Source organism: Peromyscus eremicus, chromosome 6 (genome assembly GCF_949786415.1).
Source record: "Peromyscus eremicus chromosome 6, PerEre_H2_v1, whole genome shotgun sequence".
In the NCBI taxonomy this organism is placed as follows: Eukaryota; Metazoa; Chordata; class Mammalia; order Rodentia; family Cricetidae; genus Peromyscus; species Peromyscus eremicus.
In genome coordinates this window covers 94,293,291-94,305,989 of record NC_081421.1, presented here as the reverse complement: position 1 = coordinate 94,305,989, position 12,699 = coordinate 94,293,291, and the positions used below count along the sequence as shown (strand labels likewise).

General features: G+C 39.3%; 1 protein-coding gene across 1 annotated transcript in view; it reads right to left on the bottom strand.

Moving 5' to 3' along the window:
- Pde5a (phosphodiesterase 5A) overlaps window positions 1-12,699 on the bottom strand; it is a 139,973-nt gene that overhangs the window by 109,467 nt on the left and 17,807 nt on the right. Inside the window, exon 2 of the mRNA XM_059266189.1 lies at window positions 11,648-12,236. Within this exon, the coding sequence (XP_059122172.1) occupies window positions 11,648-12,236 (589 nt within the window). The remainder of the gene's footprint in view (window positions 1-11,647; window positions 12,237-12,699) is intronic.

The following is a 12,699-nucleotide window of genomic DNA, read 5'->3' as shown; positions in this document are numbered from 1 at the left end:
GCACAAATAATACTTTCCATAAAAGTTGTTGGCATAAAATTAATATTAATTTCATAAACAGCTCTCTTTTGTTAAAGCAGCAACGACGTAGGCCTGAATGCATATGATTTTTTAGTCCAGAAATCTGTTAACTTTGTTTACACTAAAGATACCTTCCCTCATTCCTGTAGATAAGACCCTTTACCTTATCAGCTGTCATCCTGTAGGTGCCCAGGAAGAGCCACTCAGGGGCCTCCTAGAGGTTTCTTAACAACTCTTTGAAAACAGTAACTTCAAGCTTCACCCCAATCCTGTATGTGACTGTCTAACACACAGTGAGCCCTCCTCCTTGGGTGCCCCGTACCCACACTCCTGGGCACATCTCACTTTCCTCTGAGTGCCTCTCTTTCTCTTCACCCTTATGCTCATGCACAAAGAGCTTTCTTAAACCTCGACTCCGCATCATCAACTGGCTGGTCCTAAAATTCTTGTCTGCATCAAAGCCACAAATCCTTGCTTGGTTTTAAAGTGTAAGGAAAGTCTTCAGGCTGCCGAAGGCGTCAGCGGGGAGGTGTGCTCTGCCCTCCAACGTGCTGCCGCTTCTTCAGGGGGTGTTCGTAAGGATTCTGTTAGCACTTGAATCTCTTTGCTTTTAAAAAAAATCTTTAATTGTATGTGTAAGCGTGTGCGCCTATGAAAGCCGGTGCCCAAGAAGGCCAGAAGGCATCAGATGCCCCGAAGCTGGAGTTAGGGCAGTTGTGAACTCTCTGATGTCGGTGTCAGGAGCTGAACAAACTCCAGTCCTCTGCATGGGCAGCAGCTGCCGAGCCCCATCTTTACTTTTTTGTTGTTTGTTTTTTTATAATTGTATGGTTGGGGTCACCACAACATGAAGAACTGTATTAAAGGGTCACCGCATTAGCAAGGTTAAGAGCGTAGGTCCTAAGAGGTTTTTTTTTTAAATATTTATTTATTTTATGTATATGAATGACCTGTCTTCATGCACACCAGAAGAGGGAATCAGATCCCATTACAGATGGTTGCAATGGGAGCAACCATGTGGTTGCTGGGACTTGAACTCAGGACCTCTGGAAGAGCAGCCAGTGCTCTTAAGCACTGAGCCTTCTCTCAGCCCCGCCCCCGCCCTTCTTTTAAAGCACAGGGATACATACCTAAGAATTACAAAAGATAAATAAAAAGTGTAAAAGTTCTAAATGTGGGTTAAATAAAGTTAAAAGGCAGGTTTCCATTAGTCTTTGGATTAGCAAGATCTAAATTGGGCTATATTCTCTAATCCTGTGAGAGTTCTATTTTAAAAATCGCTCTCTTTTTTATCCATTACTATATTCTTAGTACATGGTAGTTATTAATAATTGGGAGAATTATAATAAATGATACTACCATTATCAGATGTGGTCATTTTTACCTTTATAATCCTCAAAGCAAAGCTTGTTCATTAGGACTGAAACTGTAGAAAAGAAAATCAGATATAAACACAGACTGTAAGGTGAGCATGGAAGCCAGCATTCAGCGCATACAGACCCCACAAGTTCTGGGCTCCACCTAAAAACAGTATCCTTGCTCCAAAAGCTGCATTGGGAACTCCCCTCAGGAATATGGAATATTTACTCAGGAAAGCCCTCCTCTTTTGAAGGTCATTTCTATTTTTTTCTTTAAATTGGTCTGAAGTCGTGCAAAGACGAAGCTGTGAATGAAGTAGGTGATTACACCAGATTCCATCAAATGGGGTCAGAAATGAGGCCAGTTTTCTCAGGAGGGTAGAACTGAAGTCGGCTTTAAAGATAACTTCAAAGGAAAAGATAAATTAGTGTAAATATTTTACATTATGAGCATCATGCATTCTTGGGTTTTTGTTCCAGAAAATATGCACAAGGTTTGACTCAGACACGCAGGTGGTGTTAGCTAAATGTTTCTAGTAAAATAATTCTTATTTTATCTTTGCATATCTAGACATTTTTATCTTTAGACTTCATTGTATCTAAGGAAAGCAGAAAGAATACTGATAGTGATGGGCTAAAGAAGTAAAAATTAATCATTAGTGAATTGTTGTACATGATACTAAATCAAAGGTTAAGAATAAAAATGTATCTTTTGCGATAATTTTGTTAATGAATCTTATAATTACAAATTTGGCTTATAAAGAAGAGGATTTAACTCAACTATTTAATCAAAGCAGTAGAATTTGTATCTACACACAAATATAGGATGTAAGGTCAGTGGAACTTCTAGAATGACCTCATATCCGTGTGCTGAGGTAGCCAAGAACCAGAAGGGGTCCAGAGCTTTCTCCCTCCCCCTTTCCCATCCTGTGTTTCCTTCAGTTTAACTGTTTCAGAGTTTTAACGAAAGGTCTAACGCTGTGCTGAGTTCTGTGGATCATCTGATCAAATGACTGAACCTGACAAGGTCACAGGGACTCTTACTGCAGACAATACGGAGGAAATGTGGGTTACCAGGGTCCCATGTGAAGTTGGGGCTGTAGTCTTAACATATAGGGCTTGTGCCTCCAGGGTAGTATTAGAATTAAACAGGATTGTAAACACCCACATCACACAGGAAAATGGAGAATTGGCTGTTGTTTGGAAAACCAAAGAAGGTCTCAAAATTAAGACATCCGTGGATGTTCTTGCCAAAAGAGCCTAGCTTCAGTCTACCCATGAAAGACAATCTAAAAAATAACTGTCATGTACCCTTCAACTATATCTAAATCAAGAAAGACAAACACCGTGATAAACTATATTAACTTGGAGGGAAACATGACAGCTTTGTGCAAAATATGATCCTGAATTACATCCTGGTGGGAAAGAAAAATAACTGTACCAGGGTTATTTAACAGGATAACTGAAAAATGTTAATAAGGACTATAAGATGTTTAGCATACATTAGATAATAGCATTGTACCAGTGTCCATTTTTCTAAATTTGATCATTTTGTTGTAGGAAGAAGAGTGTTCTTATTAAAAAGCACACAATGAAGGGCAAGTGAGATGGCTGGGTGAGTAAACAGTCTTGCCACTAAGCCTGGAAAGCTGAGTTCAAGCCATGGGAGTCACATGGTGGAAGGAGGGAACCAACTCCTGAAAGCTGTAAGTTGTTCTCTGACTTCTACATATGTGGTATCACACACACACACACACACACACACACACACACACTCATGCACATACACACTCACACATTCACACACATACACATTCACACACATACACACTCACACACACACACATACACACACATGCGCATACACACACCAATATAAAAATTAAAACCAGGATAAAATATTTAGTAAAAGTATGTCTTCCACTTATCTAAATATAAAGAAATACTAAGCATGTGTGACTTACACAAGAGAGAAAGAGGAAGGAAAGAGGGACGTGACAAAGCAAAGAAGGAAAGGCCAGTAGAGAACCGAGGAACAGTGCGTGCAAGTTTCTTACACCGATCTGTGAATTCAAAATGAAAATAATAGAAAACAAAAACACAAAAGAATCGCCAAGTAAGGCTCATTTTCTCCAAGAATGGCATTTTAAAGATAAAATTGGAGCATGAGCATGAGCAAGTACAGACACAGCAGTTCCCAGACTGTGTTCCCTGGGGGCACAACAGCACCGCAAAGAGATCATCATTTATCTAAATTGATGCATCTACTGGTGCTCTTTCCTGTTCTAATATTTACTTTGGAAACAACTGTACTCATTAGGAATTCACCAGAGAGATGTCATACTCCTTTAAGAAGGGATCTGTGTGAGTCCTTCAGTAGAACGACAGGAGCAGAGAGTGAGATAAGTCGATTTGTTCCTCTGGAAAAAAAATGAAAGGGAAGGATACGGTAAGGGAAGGAGGGCTGGAGGAATAGCAGTTATAAGACGACAGCCATGTCAATGGTGATGTGGATCCTCATTAACGTCATTTGTGCTCTCCAGAAATCAAGGCCCACATGGAGTGGCCATGCAGAAGCAGAACCTGAAGTTTGCATTTGAGTCAATTCAGGAGAGAGGCGGGAGTTTTAATAATATAAAGCCTCACAACATAAAAAGAACCACAGAGAGGGGCTATAAAACCTTCTTTAGAAAGTGGACCGGGTTCAGGTGGTCTTGTGTAGGTACTGGATATTTTGTTATTATGATAACACGTCTTATTAAGTCAGTATCTTACACAAACTAACATTTCCTTACCTTCTTATTGATAAATGTTTTGATTTTGTCTTACTAGTAGTAAATTCAGTGCCACATTGAGGAAGTTTCCCCAACTAGGAAGTCATAAGACTCAACTTCAGTCAGTGTTTAAACAGCTCCCGCCAGCTAATCCTCTCCTTGGTATTTGTGGGCTAACAGAATCATTCCTTGGGCTAAGCTGAGGACATTGACTTATACTTGAAATATGACAATGTGTTAGTTTATCAATTTTAACTGTATTTTCAAATTTGTATTATTTTATATAATTTTCTGCGATGAATTTTTAAATAGTGAATCAAATGTTGATAATTTCTCACAACTAAAGTATCCATGAAGATTTAAAAATTGTTCTCAGCTTCCATATAAACACTATTATATTTCATGTCTCCCTCTTAGATTTCTGCTGCATTATAACCTTGACAGTGTTCTGTAGACACATAAGCTTAAGGAACAAACAATGACAGTGTCATTTTTACTGGTTCATGGTTAAAGAAGCCAGATTCAGGCAGCATCTGAACATATGTTCATATTCTGACTACTTTCATAAAAGGTTCTGAGACAGTGTTTTTATTACTCAAATTATGCTTGAAGCTGAGAGATGAATTTTCCATTACATAAATGACTTTCCAGTGCTAATACCAATGTAAATTAGAACATGGATGAACTCCACACTCCTGATGGAATTAATGGACATGAAAGTCTGTAAGGCCACCATAAACACTGCTGTAGGGTACCATGGGTGAAGAGAAGGAGAAATCCCAGGCTGACAGGCTACACCCTTAAGATTGGTGTAAATGAGAAGAGCTGGTTATCCTAGACCACGGCCCAAGAATTCAACCACTATTAACTACAAAGCAAAAACACACTGTCAGACTTTAACATGGTAAGTAGATTAGATAAAATGCAGGTGAGTGAAGAATTGACATGCAGGAAACAGCAGCACAGGACAAATGACAGCTTTTTTAGCAAAGCTACAGAGTAAGTATGATCCTAGCATTCTTGGGACTCTAAAATAGAAATCCTGCTGTCACCTACAACAGGAAGAAAAAGGACATGAAAAATTGGCGAGAATAGAAGGATATGGTTCTTGGTTCTTGGAGTCAGCTACGGTGTGGTGTTATAGAGCACCCAGAGGTTGAGGGTAGCTCCATGAAGACCACTAAGTTTTTCAAAGAGCATCAAAATTGAAAAGAATGTATACACAATGGGTTCTGGGGAGAAAAACATCTTAGGAGTTAAACTACCTGAACTATCATGCCACATCCCTGCCCTGATGGCCCTGAGTCACTATTCATCTACTATTTCCAAAACTCCAGTCATTTCTGATTCCTTTTGTCTATCCCTGATGTCTCCCACCAGCTGCCGAGCTCAGCAGCATCTGATGCTGGAACTCCACTCCTCTCTTCCAATCTTTCAGTTTGGAGTAGGGCTTAGGGACCCACTTCCTCACACATAGATTGTTAAAACAATCTACCCTCGCAGCCTCTCGGTTTTCTTTCTTTCGATTGTTTTATGACTGGGGAAGATAAAATTTTATCCTCCCAAAACACAATTTAAGACATACTCGTCACCCTTCAAAACTTCTTCAATTCCTCCTTTTGGTTCTGACTCAATACTATCTCCCTCATCGAGAGTTCGACCAAGAGTGCACCCCCCACAGCTCCCTAATGTCTACTCACACTTAGACACTTACAGTCCACAGTCCAATTTCCCTGACTCTCCCTCACAATTCTCTCTATTGGTGGATCTCATCAGGCCCACATCCAAGTTACTTGAATCCTCCATATTTTCCAGGGCTCCCCAAGCCTTTCTTTCTCAAAGAAGTCTTTCTCCACCTTCCTCATTTATGTCAAACCTGACCCTGAGGACACTTGCCTTGACAGATATGACCAGCCTGAAATCTGATAGTTACGCTAGAAATTCTAGTTATCCATTGTATCTAGTATAGTCTTAATCCAGTAAATATTATTAAGTCCTATCCACCAGGTGCTAAAACAGACACTGGGAACCTAGTGAGCTGGGCCACACCAACCCTGAGCCTTCGTGGTGTAGCAGGTAGTAGACAGCTAGAACAACTCTTAGGTACTATACTACACAGAGAAACCCTGTCTCGAAAAACCAAAAAAAAAAAAAAGAATTATAATTCACCGGGTGGTAGTGGTACACACCTTGAATCCCAGCACTCGGAAGGCAGAGTCAGGCAGATCTCTGAGTTTGAGGCCAGCCTGGTCTACAGAGCGAGATCCAGGACAGGCACCAAAACTACACAGAGAAACCCTGTCTCAAAAAAAAAAAAAAAAAAAAAAAGAGAGAGAGAAAAGAATTCTAATTCATCTTAGGGGATGGAGAGATGGCTCTCTGGTTAAAAACACTGGCTACTCGTCTAGAGGATCCAGGTTAGATGTCCAGAACCCATATGGAGACTAACAACTGCCTATAATTCCTGTTCCAGGGGATCCAATGGCCTCCAATGGCCCCTGCATGCACTATGTACACATGGTGCATAGATATATATGCAGGCAAAACACCCAAACATCTAAAATAAATAATAAATATATCTTCAATAAATATAATGCATTTTAAATGCATATGAAAACAAAGGCCTGTCAATAGCTGTAATAAATGTAGAACTTTCAAAATTTTTCATTAAAATATCCCAAAATTTCCACTTAAAAAGAACATATGCATAATTTTATTTGATTAAAAAGACAAGAAAAGCTGAGCGGTGGTGGCGCACGCCTTTAATCCCAGCACTTAGGAGGCAGAGGCAGGCGGATCTCTGTGAGTTCGAGGCCATTCTGGGCTACAGAGTGAGTTCCAAGAAAGGCGCAAAGCTACACAGAGAAACCCTGTCTCAAAAAACCAAAAAAAAAAAAAAAAAAAAAAGACAAGAAAAAGTCCTCTGGCTCCAGTGGGACTGACAGCAACAGGTGACCAAACGTCTAGCTCCAGTGGTCTCCAGGGTCAATGCAAGGCCAGAGCTTTGGCTTCGGTATGCTCAGGGTCCCCTGAGGGACAGAGGCTTCTCTCCAGTGGTATCGACGGTCATTGTGGGTGTGAGATTTTGACATTGAGGTTCCAATGGTCCCTGAAGGACCAGGAGACTATACTGCTGTGGTCCATCTGACGCTGTCTGACAATCATCACCAAGTTTCACCAATCCCCACAGCTGTACTTTATGCAAATATCCCACATAGAACAAAACATTCACATAGACTCTTAACAAACGGAAGTAAAAACTGAAAGACAAACTCACTCTAACAGATGAGCAAAACGCAGCAAAGCAAACGATGCAGCTACCACCATGACGCATCTCAACTGACCAGTTCCCCTCTAGAGATCCAAAACCACAGAGACGGCTGAATGACTGGGAAAGAATTCTGAGCCTTACTCTAAAAAAGAATATCAATCATTTGCAAACAAAAGGATGAATGAATTAACAAAATATATCTAAGACTTCAACAAGACAATCTCCAAAGTCAGTAAAACAGTAAACTGAAGGGGAAAATCCTAAATATGGAAGAAAAAATCAGCAAGGAGATTGAAACACTGAAAAGGAACCAAATAGAAATACTTGAAATGAAGGATAAGATCAATAAACACACACACACACACACACACACACACACACACACACACACACACACCAAGCACCATCATTAACAGAGACCATGAAGAAAAATGAATTTCAAGAATGGAGGACAAAGTCAAGACAAATACAAATAGACATATATAATGAAAAAATAATAAGAATCAGGAATGATGTTTCCAAGAATTCTAGGATACATTCAGGAGTCTAAACCTGAATATTCATAGTGCAGAAGGAGCAGAGCTAAAATCAAATGAAATAGACAAACTATGTCATGAAATAATAACAGCAAACTTAGAGGAAGAAATAGACACCTATACAGAAGAGGTATATAAAACTCCAAACAGAATCAACAAACGAGAAACTGTCTGGGAAGCAGCATAGTGAGAACATCAAAAATAAAAAGTGAAGAAATAATCTCAAAAGCAGCATGAGAAAACTATCAGAATTACCCTCAGAATTTTCAGAAACCATAAAAGTTAGAATAGCATGGAATTAAATATTTCAAGCTCTGGAAGTAAATAGCTGTGAACCAAGAATGACATACCCAGCAAAGTTATCTTTCAAAATTGATGGAGAAGTAAGGGTATTTCAATACAGACATAAGTTAAGGCAACACATGACAACCAAGCCAGCACCGAAGGAAATTCTTCATGGGATACTTGACAGGGAGGAAGAAGAAGGACAGCTCCTTTGGAAGAATGCATGATAGTGTACACTCCATAAAAGAAACAGAAAGACAAATAAACTCTCAAATGAAACAACCACATCTAACACAGCAAACCAGCAAACCCTTGCAACCAAAAGACTAGGAAAAGAATGCCAACAGCCCAGCAAAACAACAACAAAAATCCTAACAAGTTTATAGAAAATAGAAAACCCTTTTCTATAATAACTTTAAATATGAATGGCTTCAACTTACAATTAAAAGATGTAGAATAATAAAATGGATCTTAAAAACTGGAACCAAATACATATTGTCTCCAAGAAACACAATTAGCCAGCAAAGATATCTAAAAACTCATATCAAATGGAAACCATAAACAAGCAGGCCTAGCTATCCTTGTGTTAGATAAAGTAAACTTCAAACCAAAACCAATTAGAAGAGTTAAAAAGGGACACTAGATATTAATACAGGAAACAATTCATCAAGAAGAGACAACAATTCTAGACACGCATGCACCAAATACTGGAGGCTCTAATTTCATAAAACAAAGACTATAAAGGATAAAAAGACATGTAGGTCTTGGCATAATAACAGTGGGGAACTTTGGTACTCTACTCTCATATTTAGAGATGTCTTCTATACTAAGAGCAGATAAAGAACTTCACAGCTAAAACATACTACCAATCAACTAGAGTTAACATATGTGTGTATACATGTACGCACATACAATATTCTATCCAACGATGAAAGCAAAACTAGACATCCATCCACCTGTAAAAGAATAAAATTAGATTCATATCTTTTACCTTGTACAAAAATCAACTGAAATGGACCAAAGACATTAATTTAAAAACTAAAATGCTAAAACTGTGAGACAAAAACCTCGGGACTGCTCTTCAAGATACTGGGATAGAGAAGAGCTTTCTGGACTGACTGCACAAGAACTAGCCTCACAAGAGCTCATCAACAGATGGGACTGCATGAAATTCAAGTTTCCGCATAAGTAAGGAAATCACCAGCACAGCACACTGACAGCCACAGAATGGGAGAAAATCTTTTCCATTTCCGGACAAGGGGCTAATAACCAGAATGTATGCAGAACTCCAGAAATTTGATATCAAAGAAATAGAACTGCCAATTAAGAATTGGGCTAATGAGCAGAATAGACCATTTCCAAAACAGGAAACAAATGGACAACAACTATTTTAAAGTGTTCAGCATCCCTAGTCATTAGATAAATGCAAGTTTAAAATACTTTGAGATACCACCTCACTCTTTCAGAATGGCTATTATTAAGAAATCTGATGACAGGTACTGGAGAGACGGCCTCAGAAGTAAAGAGCACTTCCTGCTCTTTCCCAGGACCCAGGTTTGGTTCCCAGCATGCACATGGTCAGTACCTTGAATTCCAGGGAATCCAGCACCCTTTTTTTGGCCTCCACAGGCACCAGGAATACTCACAGTGTACATACTTCCATGCAGATAAAACACTCATCCATGCTGGGCGGTGATGGCGCACACCTTTAATCCCAGCACTCGGGAGGCAGAAGCAGGTGGATCTCTGAGTTTGAGGCCAGCCTGGGCTACAAAGTGAGTCCCAGGAAAGGTGCAGAAATACACAGAGAAACCCTGTCTTGAAAATAAAAAAAAACTCATCCACATAAAATAAACATTTTATAAATCTTAAAAATGGAAAAAAGAAATCTGACGAATGTTGGAGGAGTTGGAGAAGAGAAACCTTACTCACTGTTGGTGGGGTACACATTATTATAGTCATTATGAACATAAACTAGAGGTTCCCAAAAAATTTTAAAAAGAAATAGAAATACCATATGACTCAGTTATTTCACTCCTGAGCACTGACCTAGAGAACTCCACACCCTATCATAGAAATATTTGCACATGTTTATTGTTGCTCTATTACTATAGCAAGAAAATAGAACCAGCTGAGATGCCCATCATCAGACAGACAATGAAAATCTAGTAAATATATAAAATATTATCTAGTTCTACTAAGTGAAATAAAAAATTTTATAGGAAAATGGACATAGAATGCATAATATTTACAAAGTCACTCAAGCTCAGGAAAAAAAACAAAACAAAACAAAACATGTTCTCCTTCATATGTGGATCCTAGCCTATAATGTATACATTATATATATAAACAAATATATGTGTGGGAACATTTAGAGGAAAGAAGAAAATAGTAATATTAATGATGAAGGACAGGACTGAGGTAAAGGGTGTAAAGCAAATTTGTGGTGGATAAGTGCATAAAAATAATGGATAGTGAAAATATAAAACCTAAGCTCCATGGCTTCAGAACGGCTATTCTAATTAAATAGTATTTATTCATCAGATATATAAAGTTTGGGACTTGCCAAGTGTTAGTTTGAGTGATTATGTTAATCTAGCTGCATGATATTTTATTTGTAAGTTCATTGGAATAAAGTATTTTTTATAAATTTAAAGAAAATAGAAAAATGAGACTAGGTATTGACAATATTTCCAAAATTAGTGACGTGGAAATAGAAATTTTCCTAGTGTCTTTGCAAACAAAGCCTCACCACTAAATGCTGAGCGATACCCAGCTCTCCCAGCACTCATCACCTAACTGCAGCTGAGTGGGAGCCCCGAGGGCACCCAAGAAAAAGCAAAAAAAGACAAGCAAAGACGGAAGCAAAGAAAACCACACTCCGGTGTCACCGGGGCTCTCAGAAGATGGCAATGACTTCTCCAGCGCTTCCTGAGTCAAAGAAGACAGTGACTTATTTATTTTGACAGGTTTTGGACTTGTCATTTTAGAATCCCAGTTCAAAATCACGAAGTTCATACAGAAATAGCTAGAATCGTCAGAATGCAATATAAGATGGATCTGCTTACATTATAGTACATGGAAAAAGAAAACACTTCCCTTGGGCCCTGACTAGTACTGAAGTACTAGGGAAGAAAAACTGGCATTGATAAGCTGGCAGCTTATCAAGACTCTTAGTTAGTTTTGTTTTGGGTGTTTTGTTGTTTTTTTTTTCTTTTTGTTTTTAATCTCCCAATTCCCTGAGGGCTGGAGATTCAGTCCAACACTCTGCCCAACAAACATGCCACCACTGAGCTGCAGCCCTGGCTACATTCTAGTTTTAAATAACTATGCAAATTATTACATCTCCATTTCCCACGTTCCCGCCATTCACTCACAATCATGGTTTGATATTCTATTTACCTCATAGGCATCTTTGATGTTCAAGGGCTCGCCAAAAGCTGCCACATGTCCCACAATGCCTTTGTTCCACTCCAGGCGGATACAGTTATTGGAAGCTTCCTCCAGGGTCGAACCTTCAGCGACATCAAAGAGGCGGCTGACCAGAAATTTGTCTTTGGAGCTGTCCTCACAGACAAGGAATAGGGAATAGCGATCGGCGGAGATGAGTCCGTGGATATGCAAGAAAATTTTGTGACATAAGGCTGTGACATCCAAGTGACTGGAAATATCTTTTACTAATTCCAAGAGTCTGGAGCACTGGTCCCCTTCATCGCTATCAAATCTTGGGGGGGTTAGTGGCATCTGTTCCTTTTTTCCTGAGTCGGAGAGAAAGCTCACAGTTCCCTCGGAATCCTTGACAACAATGGGTCTAAGAGGCCGATCAAATTCTGAGGCAGAGATTTTTCTGGCTGGGGCTGCAGGGGTGGTGGTCTCTGCATGAGGACTTGGCTGCAAAGGGCAGGAGCAAGACTCGCTGTGGGCTCGGGTGCCTTCCTTGCATACAGGGATGGTATGAACTCTCTCTGAAAACCATGCATTGACCATTTCTCTGCAGAATGAAACATGTAGACAGGTTAGATACTTAAGGAAAACTAGTACTACCTCCTAAAGCTTCTAAAAATCCTGTTAATGCACAGTGTAGTCACTCTCCAATCTTTCCAGATTTTATATATGTGTGTGTATACATATATGTATATATACATATATATACATATATATATGTATATATATATGAACATCTCTGTGGGTGGCAATTTCTCTCTCTAAGAAACAAAATTCCTTTACTACGCAACAAAGGAAATACAAGGGTATTTGACTGCAATTCTATCTGCTGTAACAAAGACAAGCAGCATTCTAATTCCAACAGATGACTGGCTATACACAGCATAGCAACAAAGGGACACTAGACTGACATTAACAGTAGTTTGTGCACTAATATAAATAATCTTCACAAGGCCTGGGACTGGGGCTCAGAGCGAGAGCATGTCATCAGTGTGTGCCAGACCTTGGGC